This window comes from Tamandua tetradactyla, chromosome 14 (genome assembly GCF_023851605.1).
Source record: "Tamandua tetradactyla isolate mTamTet1 chromosome 14, mTamTet1.pri, whole genome shotgun sequence".
NCBI classification, from domain to species: Eukaryota; Metazoa; Chordata; class Mammalia; order Pilosa; family Myrmecophagidae; genus Tamandua; species Tamandua tetradactyla.
Window position 1 is genome coordinate 73,199,471 of NC_135340.1, and position 23,082 is coordinate 73,222,552.

At 40.7% G+C, this 23,082-nt stretch overlaps 1 protein-coding gene across 2 annotated transcripts in view; it reads left to right on the forward strand.

Moving 5' to 3' along the window:
• MYZAP (myocardial zonula adherens protein) overlaps nucleotides 1–23,082 on the forward strand; it is a 95,466-nt gene that overhangs the window by 18,013 nt on the left and 54,371 nt on the right. For both annotated transcript variants that reach the window (XM_077128024.1, XM_077128025.1), the window contains exons 3-5: nucleotides 11,840–11,998; nucleotides 15,979–16,071; nucleotides 21,443–21,556. In XM_077128024.1, the coding sequence (XP_076984139.1) occupies nucleotides 11,840–11,998; nucleotides 15,979–16,071; nucleotides 21,443–21,556 (366 nt within the window). The remainder of the gene's footprint in view (nucleotides 1–11,839; nucleotides 11,999–15,978; nucleotides 16,072–21,442; nucleotides 21,557–23,082) is intronic.

Here is a 23,082-nt window from a genome sequence, read left to right on the forward strand (position 1 = left end):
AATTCTCCACTTGGGCAAGTTGAATTTTCCCCCTTTCTCACCATTCCCCCAGGGGACTCTGCAAATACTTCCCTATCACTATTCCAGTTGCTCTGGGATTTATTTTAGCCATGGGTTTTTATTTGTCTATTTAAGAATCATTAATAATAATGATAATGGGAGAGAACATTAGTTTGGGAGCCTAAATTTCATGTTGAGAAATTGATAAATGTGGAAGATGATGTTTACAAATTGTTGAACATTGGAGTTAAAATCAGTAGTAGATAATTTTGTAATTCAACACCTGTCTTCAGATAATTCCATGAATATGTATATCCATATTCCCAACAAACCCACATGCACTGTACTGTATGAGACACACGCTCGTAGAAATGACAGAACCAACACCACTTATTACAGATGCATCGTGTTGAGTCAGATTCTCCCTGCGGAGGCCTATTTTGGCGAATACCATTTGAGTTCTGCTAAGTCTGAGCCTGAGTGACGGTGAAGTCCTTTGCAAATGGATGAAAAACTTGAATTAGATAGTAAGTTCAGTGGCTGTCCTGTCTCACCATTTTAAGTGTCCTTTGGTGACCTGTGTTTCTGAACAAGCTGTTTTTCTCTAGACCTTTGAGAGCCCTGAGTGAGGGAGAGCGGATATATGGGCATGGATTAAAGTCGTGACCTTTCTTAGCCCAGTGTAATGTTTAAAAGGAGGAAACCCTTGCCATTAGATTTTATAGTCCCCTTTCCTTTAAAAGGCCTGTATGAATAAGCCTGCTGACTTCTCATCCTTGGCAGGACTGTTTATACAACATCACCGGCTGTTGCCAGGCGAGGGAGTGTGCTGCCATGATTCACAGGGAGCTGGGGCTGCTCGGCATGATAAGGTGCAGGGACTCTGCAGGACTCCCCAGTAACAGTGTCACGATGATGTGAAAAGGCATGGGTTTGAGTCCCGGCTCCCTCCCAGCCGCTGTCGTGGCCGGGCGGTCAGGTCCTCTCCAGGTCTTGGTTTCCTGGTCTAGGCCATGGAAATATTAGTCCACAGTCAGTGGTTTTCACATTTCTTTAGCTGTGGGACTCTTTATTTAAAGTACTGTATGTGGAGATGCTGTTGGTAGAACAGCGGCAGTGCAGTGGCTGTGGTTTAACATAAGATCAGGGTTATGTGGCTGCCCCCAGCAGCCTCCGTTTAACCTCACCCCCAGGCTTCTTAGAATCTGAGGAGGAACTGGGGATATTGTGTACAAACTCACAGGACTACACAACTCTTTCCGGTTTTTCTAACATTCTGAGATTTGTGTTTCTCTCCCCATGAGGAGAATGGGGAGTGAGCATTTCAAATGTCAGAGCAGATAGATAGCTGTAACGGAAACGACAAAAAGACCCCGAGAGAGAGTCAGGCAGACAGACTGAAGTATCTAGACGGTCATGTAGATTTTAGTAGGAACCCAGATACTCAGAAATAAGGAGAAAATCACACCTCTGATAAGAGAATCTGTCATTTATATTGAGTGTCAGCTGCTTGCCCACCGGCATACCAGGTGTTTAAGATACATCGCTGTGTGTCTTCCTTAGGACGCCACTCTGAAATCGGTGATATTATCCCATTTTAGGGTGCTGAAGCTCAGTACAATAAACAACTTGCCCAGGGACATGCAGCTAATTCCTGGTAGATTTACGATTGCAAGTCAGGTCTGTGACTCCGAAGCCAGAACTCTGTACCTTACTATGTTGTGATGGAAGCATCAATTTGCGTGCTTTCTCCTATCAGGGAAAGTCTGTTTCAGATATTTACATTTTGTCAGCCAAGGTTATCAAGGTGTGCACTGTACAACTGGGTTCCAGAAAAGAAATTCCTGATTTTTTTTTTTCAGATACTCTTATTTCTCTTTTTCTCCCTGGAGTTGTTAGGCCTAAGTAGCTGTTACTCGGATAGAAGCTGTAAAGGAATTGCTTTAAGTTGCCTCCTACCAGAATATTATCATTGGAACTTATTACTCTCTTTGGGGTTTCTGCTTGACTAGAAGCTTTTCTTTTCCTTCTCATCTTTAAGCATTTGAAGAGATCCGTCTGTTCTTCTGAGGATGCATTTATTTAGGAAGTGGTCAGCAAATATTTAATAGGTCAAAGGCTTCCATTTCTTAGAGACTATGGTCCTGCCCTCCCCTTCCTGTTCTCCCAGGCTGTACTTGGGCTCAGTTGTAATGTTCATTATGTGTCACAAGAAGGCAAAACAACGTCAAGTATGGGTAATGATTGAGGACCAGTAATTTGCTAAGATGAACATCCAGGCAGGACAGGGGAGCACCCGTTCCTGGAAGTAGGTCCTCTCCAGGCCAGATGGATTGGTGTGGATCAGATATCCACTGGCTCAGCACCTCTTCCTGGGACAGCTGCTGCCTTCGGGTGGAGAGAAGAGGTCTGGGGCAAGAAGCTTAGGGAAATAACTTGGCTTCTAGTTTACATGTCATTCCATTCCTGTTAATGCTCCTTCTAAGTCGTATTGGCAGCCTGGATGTGTGTCAGTTGCCTGACCTGGCCTCTGGGGCTGGGGACTGACTCTGGCAGTCCACCACTGTCAGTTTTGATTTGGGTGTCAGTTTTGATTTGGGTGTCAGTTAGATTTATGTGTTTCTTCTGTTATTTTTTATTTGAGAGCCCTTATTGACCAAGGGATTTCTCTCCCTTTTCATAGATTGATTCTCAGATTCTAGAATGACCAAATAATCCAGATATTCTGGCTTCAAACTTTATTTATTGAGCATCTCGTTTTAATTCCTGGGAATATAGTAGTATAGCAGGGGAGATACAGCCTTTACCTCTGGGGATGGAGTCGATCTCACTGTAAGATCATGTATTCTGGTTTAGGATTTGGAAACTATGCTCACCCATCTTTGGCATCATTTACTGTCAAACAGCCATAAAGACCTTACAGCAGAAATTTGGACTGAGCTATTTTTCTATGGTTTCTCCTTTCTACGCATATTAGGAAAAACGTCTGTATTATGATCCTGTAGGCGAACCTTTGTCTAGAAATAGGTCACAGGAGACGGCTTATTTGAGAAAATTCTCAGTATGTTTCAGTGATTATGCGTGTTGTTAATTTGGGTGCGTTTTGCTTAGGGATTCTGGAATGCCTTCTCAGTTGGTTGCTTCCTCTTCCTTTTGGTAATGACTTTCTTTTCGTTCTATACATTTGTCAGGACTTTTGTTTTCAGGGTGATTTTGCCTAGTACTGTTTTACACCCAGGAGGCTTTAATGGGTATCCTGTTTTAAATTTGATTTTTTAATACCAAGCAGTACTACACTACGAAAGAGATTTTAAAAACTTAATTATGGGAAATTTCAGACATACCAAGGAAGACCAAGTTGTGAATCATTTCCCCCATTGCCCAACCCCAACAATCCTCAATCCAAAGCCAGTCCCACCTGGTTATACCCCCCACCTCCTTTCTCTGCCCAATTTTCTACATATCAGGTTCATTCAGAAGTACGCCCACGTTTCTCTAGAAAGGTAGATTGTTTCTTAATATTATGACAACACTATTATCATGTCTGAAAATTAATATTATTTTGAAAGAAATGAGAGGAGAAAAATTCAGCCACAGACGTGTTACCAAACATTTAGTCTCACATTATTCTTTCTTTCTTTCTTTTTTTTCTGTGTTCTCCTCTAGTGTTTGACCAAAACCATGTTGACATTTTGAAAATATCATAGCAGTTTCTGCACCTCTGCAACTTTTCTGGACTTCCTGGATATACATTTTGGGATTGTGATTGGGGCAAACATCAGCTACCTATCCTTCCATCGAAGGGGAGCAAAGTGTGTTCTCTTCAGCTAGCCCACATTTACCTCTTCTGGATAATTCTGCAGAATGTCTTGCAAATCCTAACGCTTCCTGTTCATTCCACAAGTATTTTTTTGAGAAACGAGAAACCCAGTGCCTTCCTAGATGCTAGGGATTATGGTGGAAAGAAGACAGAGGTAGGTGGTCCTGGACTTCTAAGAGCTTATAGTCTGTAGGGGAGGCAGGTTTTACGTCATAACAGTCATTGCAACAGTAATGATCACTTGGTAATGGTTGTGGTAGAGTGTTGGGTAGAAGTGCTTTGAGATTGTAAAAGGAGACCTAATCCGTGTGATGGGTCAGTGAAGGCTTCTTGGAGACCTGCTCCTTGCTGAGCAGTGAGCAAAAGCATTTGCAAATGGCCTGAGGCAAGAAGGAGGTTGCTGTTAAAGAAACTGAAAGGAGGCAGTGAGGCTGGGGTGGAGGTTTGGGGGTGAAGAGGATTGAGTTGAGGCTGGAGAATAGTCTCTCCATCCTGAGCAGCTTTTTCCAAAGGCCCCAGGACCTGAGGACCAGGCCCTTGGCTTCACTGCTCCTTAAAGCTCTGGGCTGCCACAAGGAGATACGAGTTCCAGTTCCACTTTGAACCCCCAACTCTGAACCATTTTGGAGGTGTTGTCAAGGAAAGAACTTAGATTTGGGAAGACAAAGACCGGCATTTGAATCCTGCCACCTCAGTGGAGCTAATACTACTTTCACAGTAGGCTTATTGTGAAGATTAAGGGAAACATTATATAATAAAATATCTGGACTGCAAATATTTTTTTTTCCTCTTTCTTAATATTCTTTCCCTTCCCCTGTCACACCCCAGCAGCCCCCCAGGCTGTGGCAGGAACCGAAGGGCTTGTGTTGGCTGCCCTACACCTCCGCCCTGTACCTGAAAGGCCAGCTTTTCCCTGAGGGTCTTTTATGCAGACCCTGATATTTTAATCCTTTTAATTTGCATTTCTTTTGAAACTTGAAATATAAATTATTAATTCACAAATAATGCTTGGGTCTTGTTTATGTGCTTTTGCCAAAAACAAAATTCAGAGAGTGCAAGAGAACATAAAGGAAAAGGTAAAATCCTGTTCTACCCAAGAAAATGCCACTAAAGGTTTAGATTCCATCCTTCCAGATGTTTTACGCACGCAAATAAACACATTCTTTTTCAACTTTCAAACAGTTGAGTAGCTTTATTTCTAATCCTTAGCCTTTTACATAACAATTTATAGGAATAAAAAAACACCGTGTTGCTTATTTTCCATCATTCTGCCAGACGCTCTCTGCATCCTTCACTGTGCCTACTCGGGCTCCCTTGCAGGTGGCATCTGGTTAGATCTTTCAAAGGGAAACACCGACAATTTGGTACCACAACTCTGGCCACAATGCTCTCTCCTACCAGTGACCCTTCCTCCCTGGCACGCCTCTCAAACGTGGGCTCGGATAACACAGTTTCTATCCTTTGCCTCTCAGGAGTGTTAATATCTCCGTGCTTGTGGGCTTCTGTAGCCTTTGTTTCTGGCCCACACATCTGTAATAAGTTTGTCGTTAAAATCTTCTTAGTTGGAATGGAATTCTGTTTTCCACCAGAACCGTCGCTCATGCAAACAGCCTTCCTTATATCAGTTTGTCAAAAGAAACAGTAGTTTCCTCAAATTGCCAAATAGGATATTAACTCTTAGGAAAATTATTTCTCTGTGTTAACTAGAATGGCTTCAGGTCTAAATAACTGACAGCCCTAAGAATAAATAAAAACACTTTTAAGAATGATACAGAGTCCCGTTAGAGAGAAGGATTGGAATGAACAAGTTGAGCAGCTTGTTGCTGTCACTGATTTCCCATCTTGTACGTTGTTATCTTTAGGCTACTGCCCCACAGGGTGACGAGCTACCATCAAATATCACGTACAGACCTGGAAAGTTCAGTAAAAGGAAACAGTTTCTTATGACTCCTTTTATCATTGAGATATGGTTCAGAGGTAGGACATATCTATCCCAAGCCAGTCATTATGATGAAATTTCCATGGTTATCTGGGTGTACCCTTAAACCACCTGGGGGTAGGGTGGAGACAAAATACAGAGCCCAGCAAGGAAGAAATAGGGAATGTTTCTATTAGAACTGCTTACCAGTGTGTTCCAAGAAGCTGTAGAAAATAGAAGACAAAGGGGCAAGGATAATATATGACACCCGACAGTGTTAAATACAAATGCATAATAACTGGTTTACGTGAAAGTCAAGTTACACATATCATGCTTACATAGATCCTGCAGTGAAATACCAAGAGTATGAAAGAGAAGGTTCATTAACATCACCATTTTTCCTTTGTGGAGGGCAATATTACTGTTCATAGCTGATGTTGACCTTTACAAAACTTATGCAAATACTATTCTTACTAACAGCATTTACAACATTTCTGACTCAGCGACAGCTGAAAAACTTCAGAAAAATATTGATTGGTTTCTTTATTGAAGTGGTAGTTCAGTAAACTATTCATTTATGCCAAGAAACAGTTAGAAAAGGGAGGTGATATGGTTCTTTGTGAAATATTATTTCATTTAAAATATATACTGGCCAAATTGTAAGGAGACACTGGTATTATTTAAAATAGGACTGATTAAGAGGTAAAAATCTCACAAAACATCGCTTGACTTCTTTATTGAACAGTCAGTTTCAGCAATAATGACCATAGCCATTTATTTATTTTAGGAAATAGGGAAAGAAGGAATATGTGGTTTGTACTTTAAATTTGCCAAATATATCTTCATATGTACATAGTGGTGTGCTGGTAAATGTTTGACAACAGGTTCTCTGGGAAAATAAAACCACCGATTAGTAGAGTCTGCCACTTTCCAAGGTGTGAATACACCCGCTATGCCAATTTCAAGCTACAAATGTAACAGTGCTGAATGCAGTGTTGGGAAGAGATGTACAGTAGCGTCCTAATATATTGAATTTCCGCCCTTCTAGATTCAATAGTCTATGTAACCTAAAGGGCACAGACAGTAGTAAAATGCAGTAAAACAGTTAGGAAGTGATAAGTGTTGAATATTTATTACCTTTGTTTTTAATGTAATTTGTGAGTTCACATAATTTTTAATAATGGCTGTTTAACAGGTAGTCCACAAAATTCCTGAAAATTTGATAGTCAGCACTTACAAGCCAGTATGAGCTGACACTCACACACCACATTAATTATGACAACCTATAAAGATATTGGTAGTGCTTAGTGTGGCAAATGTTAATATATATTATAATAGTTACTAAACTAAAGGTTCATATTTTCGCCTTCTAACCATCTTACGCTCCAAAAGCGTACCCTAAATTTGTTATTTTAGCACACTCATATAGTGCCTGCAAACGTCAGAGACTCCTCGTCTCTTTAATGCTGCTGTTCAACATTTTTTGAGCTTTGCATTTTACTGTGAACATGGGTATAAGTGAATATCATCCATTATGGTTACGATGTGTTTTCTTTTTTTGTATGCTATGTGCCCCTGGGTCACATTGCATTCTTTTCCATGTGAGTATCATGTTATTGAAGCACTGTTTGTTGATTTTTTGTTTGTGTTTTCATTTTTGGGAAGTGTGTGGAGCATGAATCAAACCCAGGTCTCCCACATGGCAGGCGAGAATTCTTCCCCTGAACCACCCTCGCACCCCTACCATGTGATTTTGGCATCACGTCTGGAACACGACCCTATACTATATAAATTCTAGATAAAGGTTTTTACCACATTTCTTGAGTGAATAATTATCCCTCAGGACAGATTTCCTGATGAAAAGTTTTAATTTTTTTTGAAAGCTTCCCCATATTCAAGACATATAAGATTTTATCCTAGTACCATTTATCTGAAGTACAATGAGATATCATTTCTTAGTAGTTTGTGGCAGTCTTTTGATTTCTCTAATCTCATTTTTTTCCCTACATATACAATCAGTAATTCTTACTATCATCACATAGTTGCATAGTCATCATTTCTTAGAACATTTGCATCGATTTAGAAAAAGAAATAAGACAACAGAAAAAGAAATAAAATGATAATAGAGAAAAAAAACTATACGTACCATACCCCTTACCCCTCACTTTCATTTACCACTATTTCAAACTGAATTTATTTTAACGTTTGTTGCCCCTATTATTTATTTTTATTCCATATGTTCTACTCTTCTGTTGATATAGTAGCTAAAAGGAGCATCAGACAAGGTTTTCACATTCACAGAGTCACATTGTGAAAGCTATATCATTGTTCAATCATCCTCAAGAAACACGGCTACTGGAACACAGCTCTACATTTTCAGGCAGTTCCCTCCAGCCTCTCCACTACATCTTGAACTCATTTTTAAAATCGTGCAACAAATATGACAGGTGGAAGAAAGCTCCTGAACATTCAGGATGTCGAAAGAGTTTTCACCCTTGTGTGACTTCTCTGATGTTTGGTTAGTACTGACCTCTGGCTAAAGGGTTCCCCACAGACATTGTAGTCACAGGGTTTCTCCCCTATATGTGTGCGTGATGATAAGGTGTGGTTTTTGGCAAAAGAATTTCCTACACTCAGTGCATTCGTAGGGTTTCTCTCCTCTGTGTGTTCTCTGTTGTCGAATGAGGTTTGACATCTCCCAAAATGTTTTCCCACTCACCACATTCCCAGGTTTTTTTCTCCTGAGTGACCTCTCAAGTTGGATGAGATGTGATTTTTTGCTGAAATTATTCTCATTTTCATTGTACCCATAGGGCTTTCCCCCATGTGTACTATCTAATGTTTAAAGTGGGTTGACTTTTCCCAAATTTTGTCACTTATTTTATATTCATGGTGGATATTTCTTGAGTAAGCTCCCTGATGGATAATGAAAGTTGAATTGTCACAGACGATTTCCCCATATTCATTATGTTCATAAGGATTTGCTCCTGTAAGAGGTCTCTGATGTCCAAACCTGAAATACATGTAGAAGGAATTCCTACAAATACTGCATTCATATGGCTCCATGTCCACATGAGTTATACTGTACTTTAAATTTGGAATGATGACTCTTCCACATTCATTCTGTTTAGAGAAAGTCTCTGAAACAGGCTGTCTCCTCATGGAAGCCTTTCCCATTTTCATTATACTCAAAAGATTAGTCAAAAACTGGTTGACTGAGAACCTTACTATGATTGAGGACATTTCTTTTGTGAGTATATTTCTAAGATTTCTTTCCAGTAGGAATTTTCTCATGCCTAATATCAAGGAGCAATTTCCGACATATATTAAACTTGTCAGGCTTCTTTTCTGAATAATTTTTACTTATAATTAGGTCTGAAATATTTCTCAAACTCGTTTCACATGAATCACATATTTTATAGGAAATATTTCTTGAAGGAACCGGGTGTCATGACTGTACACAACAAACAAATTAGTACATAATAAATGGGAAAGCAAATGGTAACTCGGGACATGGGAATGTCAGAGCCAGGAACGGGCTAGTCTCCGTTTTGTAAATGAAGAAACTGAGGCATGAAGGAGGTCCAGTCTCCAGCCGCAGCAGGGTGGGTCTTCCCGACACCCTCCCAGGGGGCCAGGCGTTGACTACGTAACAAACACCACAACCTCTCCCAGGGTGCAATGCCCACAGCAGCCCAGGGGTGCAGGGACGATGGTGGCCCCGATCTTCCAGGCAGGGAAACCGAGTCCTAGGGTGGTCATCTCGCCTGCCCTGGCAGTGCTGCCCCTACCTGCAGGCCCCAGATTTTTATAAACAAAAAATGGGAACATGACATTTACTAGTTTCCCTTTAATGCATCTTAGCTTTCTGTCCATGAGAAGAACTTTTAGATCCAGGACCTCTAGGGCGGTGTTTCTTAGACTCGTGACCCTCCACTGTGCTTGTGTTTTTTTCAGGTGTAGTGACCTTCGTCTCCTCAGTTGGTGCCAGGAGCCAGAATCCTCTAAATCCAGGCACTGAGGGCTTCACTGCAAACTGACCTACCTGGGAAAGCCTTTACTTTTTAGAAATGCATTCCACAAAACCTTGTATTGACTGGCACCAGCTTGTTTTTCAGGAACTGGGTGGAGTCTGTGATTGAAAGAGCAAGCTTTTGTTTCCTGGCATGGAGGGTGTTTTATTAAAGCTTTTCCTCTTCATAATTATATACCTAATGAATCAGGGATGTTTTAATCCTAGCTTGTCACTCCACAGAGAGCCATTTAACAGCCTGGTCACTTAAACTTATGTACACATTTCGGGGGTCAGCATCAGTATCCGTGGGACCCCGAGGTGAGAGAGTCAGGTGGACGTACGTATTCACCAAGAGTAAATACAAAATGTCACACAGCCCCTCTCATCCCATCTCTTCTCAAGTATTTAGAGAAGGGTGGGAGGCAATGGATATTGAAAAAAAGCTCTCATTGTAAAACAAACGGTGCACAAAGGAATAAAGAAAAAAGTGAAAAGCCACCCTATTTCTAGCACTCTTGCCCCCACCCACCATCCCCCCGCTCAGAGGTCACCACTGTTAATAGTTTGTCATGTAACTATTGCTTTTACAAATTTGAATGAATGGGATCATAAAGTACTTATTGTTCTACCACGTGAATGATTTTAAGATGCAAGTTATAGATTTGTTTTTTGGGTTTTTTTTGGTATGTTGTATGGTGGGGTCACATTTCATTCTTTTTCCATGTGTGTATCCCGTTTTTGCAGCATTATTTGTTGAATTTTTGTTTCCTTGCTTCTGTTTTTTTTTTGGTGGGGAAGGGTGCAGGGGAAGTGCATGGGCCAGGAATCGAACCTTGGTCTCCCGCATGGCAGGTGAGAATTCCACCACTGAAGTACCCTCGCACCCCCTGCAAGTCTGCAAGTTACAGTTTTGTATGTCAAAAATATATTTTGTGAGTTCATGGAAAGAATCTGTGCAAAAGTGGTTTAAAAATTAGTGGGAGAGCAGAGTTGCTTTTATAGACTTGAGGCTTCTGAAATGTGGCATCGTTAAAGTATTCGAGGTCAGCCCTGAGAAAATAGGGAGTAGGCCAGTTTTTCTATGAAGTCTTGGTCCATGGTCTTGTTTTTGTTTTCTTTTCTTGCCTCTGTCCCTTCTGTGGTGTGGAGGGCCCTTCTATCTCCCTACATCTCACAAAGCCCGCAGGGCAGAAAGGTGTAGTCAGACAGAACTGGGCCTGAACCTAGCTGTGTGACCATGGGCAAGTGATTTAACCTCTCTGAACTTCTGTTTTCTCAGTTATGTAGTGAAGAGGGCAATTACTATGTTACAGAGTCGTTGTGAAGACCAAACATGCTAAGAAATATTTCTAACTGATAGTGTGTACTCAACACACCTTAGTTTTCCTTTCTCCAACTTCTTGAGCCTTCTATAAAGATGTGTTAAGACTAGGACTTGTTACCCCTTCCCAAGAGCATTTGCATTTCAATAGTACTCAAAGTTCTAATGGAAGGAATTAAGGATCAACCAATAGGAGCAGGAAGATTCTTTTGGATTTTAATCACACCGCCTCCCCTGACTTCAGAAATATTTAACACAGACTGACCCACCTGTGTGTCTCAGAACTTGGTCCCAGAGTTAGTCCCAACCTCAAAGGGTAACTTGGCTGCCAGGTGGTGGCCCATTTTCTTCCCTCAGCGTCAATGCATTTCAGGCTACTGATTTAGTGATGAGGTTGAAGTCATACCAAGCAACTGGTACAAGGGTAAAGACATGCAGAGAATAATGGAGGTGCAGTCATTTATTTTGTTAAAGGGAACAAAAGTCCATCTCACGTCATTGTGGGAATTAGAAGAAGGGAGATGTACTACTCGGCATGTGGACAGGGCCTCAGTACAAATGAAGGCAGTGGGCTCTTCCTCCAAGGCCCCGCGGGCCCGGCCCCTGCCAGGTGTGGCTAGGTGGGCGGGGACCAGGTGGATCTGTGCCCTCTCTGCCTGCTGCCAGGCACCCATGTGCTGGGCACAGCCTGCATGGCCATCATGACGGGCGTATTGATCATAGTTGTTTTCATTGTTCTTTCTCTCTCTTCCTGTCTTCTTTTAGCAATTCTCTGACCAGAGCAATGGAGACCCTCCCAGGAAACTTCCTCAGGGTGTTGTTTATGGTGTGGTGCGAAGATCAGATCAGAATCAGCAGAAAGAAATGGTGGTGTACGGGTGGTCTACCAGTCAGCTGAAAGAAGAGATGAACTACATCAAAGACGTGAGACATTTAAGGACTTTCATTTTTTCCTGGTTTATTCTCTTTTTTGTTATCATGGAAGAGGGTAGGGTTGGAAACATTGAGTGAATATAATAAGGCATTGTGAAAGAATTCTTAATGTTGTCATTTTGGATAGAAATGATTCCATATACCCTCATGGTAATGTTAGAAGCACAGATGGAATTCTGTGATGGGGTGGGGGTTGACCGGTAGGATGGAGGCTACTGAATAGAGATAACACAGGCATCCCGATAGCTCCTTCTTCTGCATGTGATGTGGAGGTTCTTAAGTGGTTTGCTTGTTACATTGGATACCCCAATGTATAAGTTTGGACACCTGTGTAAGTTTGCCTGATTTTTGCTCCAACCCAAACTGACGTCATCAAAAATGAGATTTATTTCACATGGGATAAACCTAGAGGTAGGTGGACTCCAGTTTCACTTCTCTGAGGTGTCCTTGGCTTTTTTCTCCTTCAGTCTCAGGCTGGAGGCATCATCTGAAAATATGACCATGTCAGGGGGCAGAAGAGAGCTGACTCAGATCTGCCTTAATTTTTAGAGGCTCTGCATTAGGTTTCCCCTCATGTCCCGGTGGCCAGGATGGGGTCATGTGCCCATTCTCAAACCAGTCTCCGGTAGGAGCGGTGGGATAACAGTGACGGGTTCTGTTGGGTTGAAGTCAGTTGGCTGGAAATGGGTGCTAGGAAGCTAACCACAGTAGACATTATACAGCACAAGCCAACCAGTACCATGTATTTTTTTTGTATTTAATACTACATTTCTTATTTTGACTACATGTCATTTTTTGAGAAAATTTAGAAAACCCAAAAATGTGTCAAGAAGAATACAAAATCACCCTTAATCTCCCCGTTCAGTTGAAATACTTAACATTTTGGATCATTTCCTTTTAATCTTTTTTAACTCTCTCTCTCTCTTTTTGGTCCATCCAGTATCTCCTTAGATTGAGCTTTGTCCTGTTGCCAGATCAGACAGTTTAGATAGAAGAGGAAATGCATGGCTCTGGCGTTGATTGGCTCCACGTTCTGCCATGTGGGTTAGAAGTGCCTGTGAGAAGCAGGGCAGGCCTGTGGAAGGCTCCCTGACCTGTGAGCCCGAGGACCTGGGTTCAAGGCCCAGCTCTGTGTTTGGCCCAGCAGGTCACTTGCCTTCTCTCAGCTTCAGTTTTCTCATAGACTGTGAAAGCTGGGCTGTGACCCTAAGGTCAAAACCTCTAGCTCTGTGAGCCCCATTTTATTGGGGGATTTACAGATAAGACTCAGTGTCATGCTGTTTTATCTTTTGTATGAAATTTTTTTCTGCAGCTTTATTGGAATACAATTCACATACTATATAATTTACTTATTTAAAGTATACATTTCAGTGGTTCTTAGTATATTCACAGATATGCACAACCATCACCAGTATCAATTTTAGAACATTTCATCACCTCAAAAAGAAATTCCTTACCTTTAGAGAATTTGTCTCCCTCAGCTTTTAAGCAACCACAAATTTACTTTCTGCCTCTAAGGATTTCCATAGTCTGGACATTCATATAAATCATATAATATGTGGTCTTTTAGGACTGGCTTCTTTCACTTAGCGTGATGTCTTCAGGATTTATTCATGCTGTAACATGTATCAGTACTTCATTCCTTTTTATGACCGATTAGTATTCCATTGCATAGATATACCACATTGTGTTTATCCATTCATCCATTGATGGATTATGTTTCCACCTTTTGGCTATTAATGAAAAAACTGCTATAAACATTCACGTACACATTTTTGTGTGGACATATATTTTCCTTTCTCTTGGGTATATACTCAGGAATAGAATTGCAGGGTCATGTGGTAACTCTGTATTTAATTATTTGAGGTACTTCCAGACTGTGTTCCACAGTGGTTGCGCCATTTTGCATTCCTACCACACTGTATAAAGGTTCCAGTGTGTGCACATCCTTGCCAACACTTGTTATTATCTGACTATTTATTTGGTTGTAGGCATCCTAGTGGGAGTGAAGTAGTATCTCAATGTGGATTTGATTTGTTTTTCCTTGATGACTAATAATGTCGAGCATCTTTTCATGTGCTTCTTGGCCATTTGTTTATCTTCCTTGAAGAAATGTCTTCATATTCATGATCCTTTACCCATTTGTAATTGGGTTGTATTTTTGTTATATACTCAAGAATCCTTTTTATGCTCCTGGTACACATTCCTTATCAGATATGTGATTTGCAAATATTTTTTCCCATTCTTTAGGTTATCTTTTCACTTTCTTGATGGTGTATGCATTTTGAAAAAGAACATCACTTATTGAATTTCAAAAATAATAAATGCTTAAAGGAGAAAATGGAGAAAAGCCAGAAAATACACAAATGTACAGCATAGGCGTACATTTGTGTATTTTCTGTCAACCTCAAATCCCCAGCCGTCCTACCCTGAAGATAATTTTTAACCATTCAGAGAATTTCATTCCTGATTTTCCTGTTTAAGATCAGTTAAACATTCTAAGTCACCTGTATTATCCTCAAGGAGATGCTTAGACCTTCCTCATTTAAATGCCCCACATAGCTTGGCATGGCTTCACAGGTAAACATTCTAAGCAGAATGGAACGTGGCAAATTGCCCAAGACAGAGACAGCAGGTTTGGGCTGATCACAAGTCATGTGCCGAGGTTGCGGGGGTGCTTCTGAATCGGAATTACCACCTCCACTGTGGTCTGCAACTTAAAATGAATTTTTGGGTCCCACCTTCTGTAGGTAGCTTCAGATTCATGTCTGGCTGGGCCATTCCCGTGTGTGTGCATGGGTTTGTGTGTCTTCTCCTCCTTGTAAGTGATTGACACCTGACTCCCTGCAATGTTTGGTCAGCTCGGGATTTGCACCCCCTTAGCCACTGGTGAGCGTTTGAGCCAAGTGAGGGCGGCAAATGAAAGCCAGCCTGCCCGCCCAGAATGAAAGCTGCGCTCTGGACCTTGTTTTTCCATAGCATTCGTAGTTAATGGTAAGGACACTGATTCTGTTAGAATTCACTGGGGAGGGCTTGGGGTTTTAGGACCCACCCCAGCCACACCTAATCAACAGGCTGCGTAATTTAAAACATTGCTTCTTTGTAAATAAGCTTCAGGACGCATCCTCCCATACTGTCCTCTCTAAGCTTGTCGTTCTAACCAAATGTTAAGCCCTTCTTACACGGATGGGCCCTGTAGCCGGATCCCCGCAGCCTTCCTGACACTTTTGAGGATCCCTGAGCTCTGCTTGTAAGGTGTTTTTTTAAAATAACTTTTAAGGCCCATTACTCCTCTGGCAGTGATTCCATAGAGAAATGAATAGTTTTTGTTTAAGCAAGTGTTTGGGGATCAGCTTTACTTTTGTTATATTTACTGTCTTATATGTTAGTGCTTAGTGGAACCTCAGTGTTGAATTTATGTGCTCTTCAGGTCTCATACTTTCCTGCCTGACATTCCAGACATTTCCTAGCTCTTTGGCTGTCAGCAGAGATATAGACAAGTCCAGAAGTTTTCTGGATTTTGGTTCTCTGGACCACATGTTTGCAGAGTCAACTTGTTAAAAACTTTCTACTTATAAAAAATGTGTGCTGGAAAAGGATGCAACCTTGCCTAAATGCAGTTTGAGAATGATAGGTGAATTTCAGCAAACTTTTTTTATTTTCTTCAGTGTATCATTTTTTCTTTAGAGTTTATTATTTGGATAATTAAAAGTTAATAAATTATGCCAGAGACCTGGGTTTGATTCCCGGACCCTGCCCATGCCAAAAAAAGAAAGAAAGAAAGAAAGAAAGTTAATAAATTAAAATTTCCTTGATTTCTAACTAGATATCAGGAGGGATCTTCTCCTTTAATTTCCCAAATTGTCCTGTTCTTAAGAATGCGTCTCTTTTTAGAGTTTCTTAAATGTTTTGGAAATCTCATATGAAGTTGTTGTAGCTTGATCTCTAACTAGCAACATTGTGGGCTTCAGGTGAGAGCCACTTTGGAAAAAGTACGGAAGAGAATGTGTGGAGACTATGATGAAATGAGACAGAAGATTCGACAGCTCACCCAGGAACTATCGGTAAGTCCATTTCTCAGGCTCTTGGAAGATGGAGGGATGGTAGAGCTCAGAAATTCCTCTCAGGGGCTAGTACCTGAAAAAATTGAGTATATAATACTCTTTGTGAGATAGATGCATATTTTAAATGAACTGAGAGAACTTTTTCATGGAACAAAGTTTAAAGGAAAATTTTTGTTGACAAGAATAATCTCCTTGATGGTAATTCATATTTTAAAACTTTAGTGTGTGTGTGAGACAAGCAAAAATGTTTATTTGGTGCAAAATTTATAGTTTGACTAGTACATTTCCTAATATAACTTATGTGGACAGCTTAATCGAGCACCATAGTTCTTGGAACCTTGCATAGGGCATGAGAGAGATTTTGTAGGTTTGTCCATAGTGATGCCCAGATAAATCCCAAAGCGATTTGAACAGTGAATAGGGAAGTATTTGCAGAGTCCCCATGCAGGAATGGTGAGAAAGGGGGAAATTCAACTTCCCCAAGTGGAGAATTCTTGATATTCTCACAGGCAGTACGGACAGCCAAAGCAATAGGCTGAGCCTCCAGTCTTGGGGTTTGTTCATATGAAACTTAATCCCACAAAGGATAGGCTAAGCCTGCTTTAAGTTAGGCCTAAGAGTCACCCCCAAGAGAACCTCTTCTGTTGCTCAGATGTGGCCTCTCTCTCTCAACCAACACAACAAGCATACTCACTGCCCTCCCCCTCTCTACGTCAGACATGACTCCCAGGGGTGTAGACCGACCTTCCTGGTGACATGGGACAGAAATCCTAGAATGAACTGGGACTCAGCATCAAGGGATTGAGAAAATCTTCTCAACCGAAAGGGGGAAGAGCAAAATGAGACAAAATAAAGTGTCGATGGCTGAGAGATTCCAAACAGAGTCGAGAGGTTATCCTGGAGGTTATTCTTATGTGTTAAATAGATATCACACGTTTAGCTAAGTTGTAATGGAGAGGCTGGAGGGAACTGCCTGAAAATGTGGAGCTGTGCTCTGGTGGCCTGCTTCTTGAAGATAATTGTATGATGATACAGCTGTCGCAGTGTGACTGTGTGGTTGTGAGAGCCTTGTGTCTGATGCTCCTTGTCTACCTTATCGACGGACAAGTAAAACATATGGATTAAAAATAAATAATAGGGGGAACAAATGTTAAAATAAATTTAGTAGATTGAAATGCTGGGGATTGGTGAAGGGAAGGAGTAAGGGGTGGTATGTATGAATTTTTTTCTGTTTTCTTTTTATTGCTTTTTTTGAATTGACACAGATGTTCTAAGAAATGATCATGATGATGAAATACAACTGTGTGATGATAGCATGAGTTATTGATTATATAACAAGAACGGAATGATCATATGATAAGAATATTTGTGTTTGTATGTGATTATGTATCATAAAAAATAAATACATTAAAAAAAAAAAGAATAATCTCCTTTACGTTACGAGCGTGCTCACCAAAGTCAGAAACAAGACAAGGGAGCCAACTCTCATCATTATTGTTTAATGTGTCACCTGAGGTACTAGCCAGTGTACTTAGATTTAGAGATATAAAAACTGGGTAGGTTCACTCAAGTGACCCAATGGGAAGAAAACTACTGAAAGCAATAAAATAATTCTGTGAGGTAGCAGGTTATAAAATTAGTAGATTAGAAGTACAGAAGTGTCACTATACCAAAAAAAAAACCCAAAAACCAAAAGCCCGAAACAGGCAGAAGAAATAACAGCAACAAAAAATATCAAACACCTAGGAGTAAACTTTGGCAAGCAGAAAGACATATCATGTGCTTAGAAAAGAAGAGTCAACATTATAAGATGTTAACTCTTCAGATTATTCTACGAATTTAGTATGTTTTTGTTTTTTAGAAATGAACAAGGTGATTTTAAGATTTATATAGAAAAATCTATAAAAGTATGACGATTTTGAAAAATTATGAGAAATCATGGAAAAAAGAACAATGAGGTGGGGACCCGTCCTATAAAATTTTAAAACAAAATTTTATACTCAGAAATTGAAACAGTGCAGTGCTGGCATATGACTAGACAGATAACAATGAAAAAATGTCCAGAAATTTACACTAATATATGACAAAGGTAGAATTTCAAATAAAGGGAAGAAAATGGACTAGTCAGTATATGTTGGTGAGAAACTAGTTTTATGCCTGGATATATTCCAAATGGATTAAAGATTCAAATGCTGAACAATAAAACTTAAATGTGCCAAAGGACAGTATGAGTGAATTCTTTATAACCTTAGAATGTGGGTGGGGTGGCGCAAGTCTTTCTCACTGTGAGATAAAATGCAGTAACCACAAAAGAAAAGGTTAACAACTTTGACTACATTGAAATGAAACACTTCTTCAAGACATAACATCAAAGTCAAATGACAAACTGGGAAAAAGTATTTACCCTTCACATTATAGACCACAGGCTAATTTTCTGAATATTTAAAGATATTCTATAAATCAAGAACAAAAAGGTCACAACGTATAAAAAAATAGACAACTATTTTAGCAGATAACCTATAGCACAGGAAGGATGGTGAGCTCTAAATGTAGAAGATACTCACTTTTACTCACAACTCGAGAAATGTACAGATTAAACCTATCCTGAGATACTATTTTTATTAGACAGACAAAACTCTAAGAGTGAGACATGACGCTGCATTGGCAGTGCTGTGGAGAAGCAGGCAGGTGATGGGAGTATAAAGTTTTATTGCTCTTAGGGAGGGCAATTTGGCAATATCTGTAACTACAAAGGCATATATTTTTGACCCAGCAATTCTATTCCTAAGAATTTATTCTACAGATAAACTCTGACACGTGAAATGACATATGTATGAACCTATGTATTGCAGTATTATTTGTAAGAATAAAAGATTGGTAACCTAAATGTCCATGAGAAAGGGGCAAGTCAAATAAATTATGTAATATGTCTGCAATGGAATATCTGCGATTTCTAAGAGTGAGAGAGTGCGCTAATCTTTAGAAAGAGCCATGGAGAGATTTCCAAGATCTGTAATAGATGGTGAAGAAGGCAGGATGCAGGAATATGTGCACTGAGTGCTATTATTTGTTTAAAGCAAGAAGGGAAAATGGATACATCTAAATTGTCTTGTATATGCATAAAAAGTTACTGGATGGATACTCAAGAAAGCAGGAAGGCAGTGGTCTCTAGTTGTGGGGTGGGCATGGTGTTAACTGAGTAGATGGGACAGGAGTGAAAGAGAGATTTTTTTACTGTGTATGTCTTGTAGTTTTTAAATATTTGAAGCATGTGTATGCATTACTTACAAATTTTTAAGTAATTTCTTCTGTAAGATAATGCCCCTGGGGGGGGATTTTTTTTTGTACTTGTTCTTCATAATCTCAAAGCTAAAATCCATGATTGTGTACACATGCCTTCTGTAAGAGTTAATATCTGCAGGAAAAAAAGAGCGGTTACAACAGAGGTGCCTGAGAGTTTGATTTATGACCAGGCCGTGAGATTTTCTGCTTAAGTAACACCTGATGCATTGATTATAGGGGTGAGAGGATGTAATCACACCCAGCTAATCTCTTTCTCACTGGCATGTAGGCAGACTTATGAAATTCTCCCATATTTATGACAGGCTCCAAGGACTGTAAGCAAAGCAGTAGATTTACAGTGGATGCATAAACAAGACCCAGCCTCTTACCGTCGCCATCTCTTGCACAACCTCATTTTCTCAGGCAAGAGCCATCACTGAAATCCCATCTCGCGCTACGTCTCTCCTTCCTCTGGACTACCATATACTGCAGCCAGATTAAGATTGCTAAAGTACTGCTTTTATACAGACACGCCTGAACAAGAATGTACCATGTGTTCCTGGCCCTGGCACACTGCTTCAGCTCTCTCTCCCACCTCTCCCCAGGCAGCACCTCCAGTTCCATTGTGCCAGGTTGCTTCCCGTGGCTCCCACAGGCCACACAGAGGTCCGCCCCCGAGCCCTTGGAAAGCTTGCTCCTTGTTCTCCCACCTCCCTGCATGTCTACAGCCAGCCCTTCTGTAGGTTGAGCTCAAGACTGGCCTCTGATGAAACACTCACCATCTCTTCAGGCTTCAGGGGTGGTAGTGTCAGTATCACACAGTTTCATATTTTAGCACTTGTTCCTATAATATCTTGTGGCTGCCAGTCTTGTGAGTAAACTTGGGCCACATGGATACTTCTTTTGTGAAAGTGTCCAAGAAAGTGTTGTATTCAGTGGTTGATGCACCAGTTGGCTGTCCCTGCTGTGGGCTGTCACCAACCATGGCCAGTAGGTGTTGAGGGTACTACAACTCTATGGTACGTTTGCCAAATCTCAGATTTGCTTTGCTGATTTTATTTTATTATATAATCACTGCTTTGCTAATTTCCTTTTCCTTCACCAGGAAGGAGATATAGGTTGAACAGCTCACATGAAAATGATGGTGCTGGTGGCCGCCATATTGATCTCTTACTACGTACTAGACACGATATAGTAGACAGTGCTTGGTATTAATATGTTCACGTACTTCATTTTAATTTTTCAGATAAAATTGAAACTCTGAACAGGCATGTAATTTGTTTAGGGTCCCACAGCTAATAAATGATGATGCTAGGCTTCAAAACCCTGTGCTCCTAGTCATCATTGAAACTTACCCATTGGGTGCTGTCTGTTCACATCCACAGAATGATTTGGCAAAGATACTCTCCCCCCAGTTTCATTTCCTTATTACTGTTTCCACTACGTATTCTTTTATCAGTCACTTCCTCAGCATTAGTTGTATCTCTTAGATTAGCAAATACTGATGAAGGGCAGTCAAAAGAGTTCAAGAACAGATCAAAGTAAACAGAACATGATAAACAGATCATGCTATCTTTAAGTCAGTTGACAACCCAAACCACTGACTTCTGTGTTCTCAAACATGTTAAACCCACACACCCAACAAGGACAGTGAATGATAATTAAAATGATAGAACAACCCTTGAGAAGTAGGTGAGCTCAAAGTTCTATGGTGAGAAGAAAGAGAAAGATAGCAGTAGGGTCTTTCAGCTGGGTTCTGACTCTAGGTATGCCCCTTCTGAACTGTTTGACTGTGGGCTCTTAACCTGTCTGATTCTGTGTCCCCTTTGGCAAAGGAGGATGTTGTGGCTGCTGCACAGTAATGTGACTAAATGAGGCTCTTTGGATAAAGGTGAAAATGCTATCCACAGTAAAGCTTGTTGTTTTCCTAGTCTCTGGTTCATGTAGAAAATAACTTTTTAATTTAAAGCTGTATTTGAGATATTGTTGAAGTGGACATGACTGCTCTCAGAAGGAAGTTCCAACCTAACTAGATTGTTATGAGGGTATCTGGATTGGCTTTGAATAACTGTCTCCTCGATCTTTTCAGGTTTCACATGCTCAGCAGGACTATCTGGAGAATCACATCCAAACACAGTCATCAGCCCTGGACAGTTTTAATTCCATGAACTCATCCTTGGCATCGGACTCCCTTGGCCTGCAGGTATTCAGCCTTTCATTGTTAGACAGGGTTCCCCTCTGTTACAGTGAAATCAGGCTTCATCAAGGGAGGCCCTGCTCCTTTACAGAAATTAAGTCAGAGAATATCCTCAGCTCGTTATTCAGAATTCTTAAGCGTAGCCACACAAAACACTGTTTCAGGGAGACAGCGAAAGAGTTGAAGGAAGAGTTTCCAAGCTGAGACTCGAAACCTTTGAATTGCAGTTGTTTCTGCCCTTACTCTAACGAGTTTTTAGATTTCATGTTCAGTGCTAGAGATGCCACTTGGTCTACAAGATACCTAAAGGGTGATAAGTGTTAATGTCTATCACAGCTTACAGCCCCTTTCTCACTGTAGTCCAGTGTTATAGAAGTTCCACCTAATTACAGAAAAGACAGACTTAACCAAAGACAATCTGAACTCAGGTTTGGTAAGAAACTCCCAAAGCCCTTCAGGTGTTTTTTCTGAGTTTAGAAATTATTTTGCGTTGACAAGAATCATGTGTATTCCAAAGAATGTCTTATATTACCAGATGGGGAGACAGAAAGATCTTGTGTCTTAAATTTGTGACAGTGTGTTGTCAACCCACTGCAAGGGCATGGTTCTCTGGATAAATTGGATTTGCTGAGAGTTAACCACTCAAAAGCATTCTTACCCTTCCAGCTGAGTCCGCTGCCTCACATGCACACTAACTTGGAAATGTTCAGAACAAAATGTTACATTCACCCGAAATAGCTTCTCTTGGCCTTTGCTCCCAAATATGTGAACAATTGTTTCTGACCCTCCTCCAACTTTGTTATTTGGCTCTTATCTTTTTGCCCTCCTTTTCAAAGTTCCACAAGCGATTTCAAGTCCTTTCTGGTCTAATGTAAATAATTTATTCAATAAGCAAACAAATATTCATGCTGGGATTAGCTGCTTCCCTTGGAACTTGGTATTATCTAATAATGGTGATATGGCAGAAGTGCCAAAAACAAAGCCAGGCCACCGTCCAGCAGTAGGACTGGGTGGGCCTCGGTCTGGGTTTGTCCGAGAGGCCCACCCCTTTCCTGGCTCTCCTTAGCGGGTGCCAGTTTTCCCCTGGTGTCAGGGCAAGCCCTGGTCCTTTCAGTAGCCTTTGTTTTCTTTTCCTCCTGCCATCAGCAGGGCTCTCCAGGGCTCTTCCTTTCCTTTCCTCTTGGGCATCTTCTCATTCCTAGCCAACTGGAAAGTGCTTTATCTCTCCTGAATTGGGTCTTGGTATCTGTACTGAATTTATGATTTTCCTTCTCCATTATATTTCTGATTTACCATCCAGCTGACATTCAAGATATGTCTTAAATTAGAACAGGGTCAACCAGGAGATACCCTAATCCAGATATCTCGACCACCTCCTAGTTATCATCCAGTGTATTAGTCCCATGAGTCTTATAACTAAAAGATTCAACCATTGTTTTTGTTTTGTTTAAAAATGATATCAACTGATAGCTGCAAAACTCAACCGAGTCCAAGGTAATTGGTTTGTATGTATGCTGGGTCCCAACCTCTTT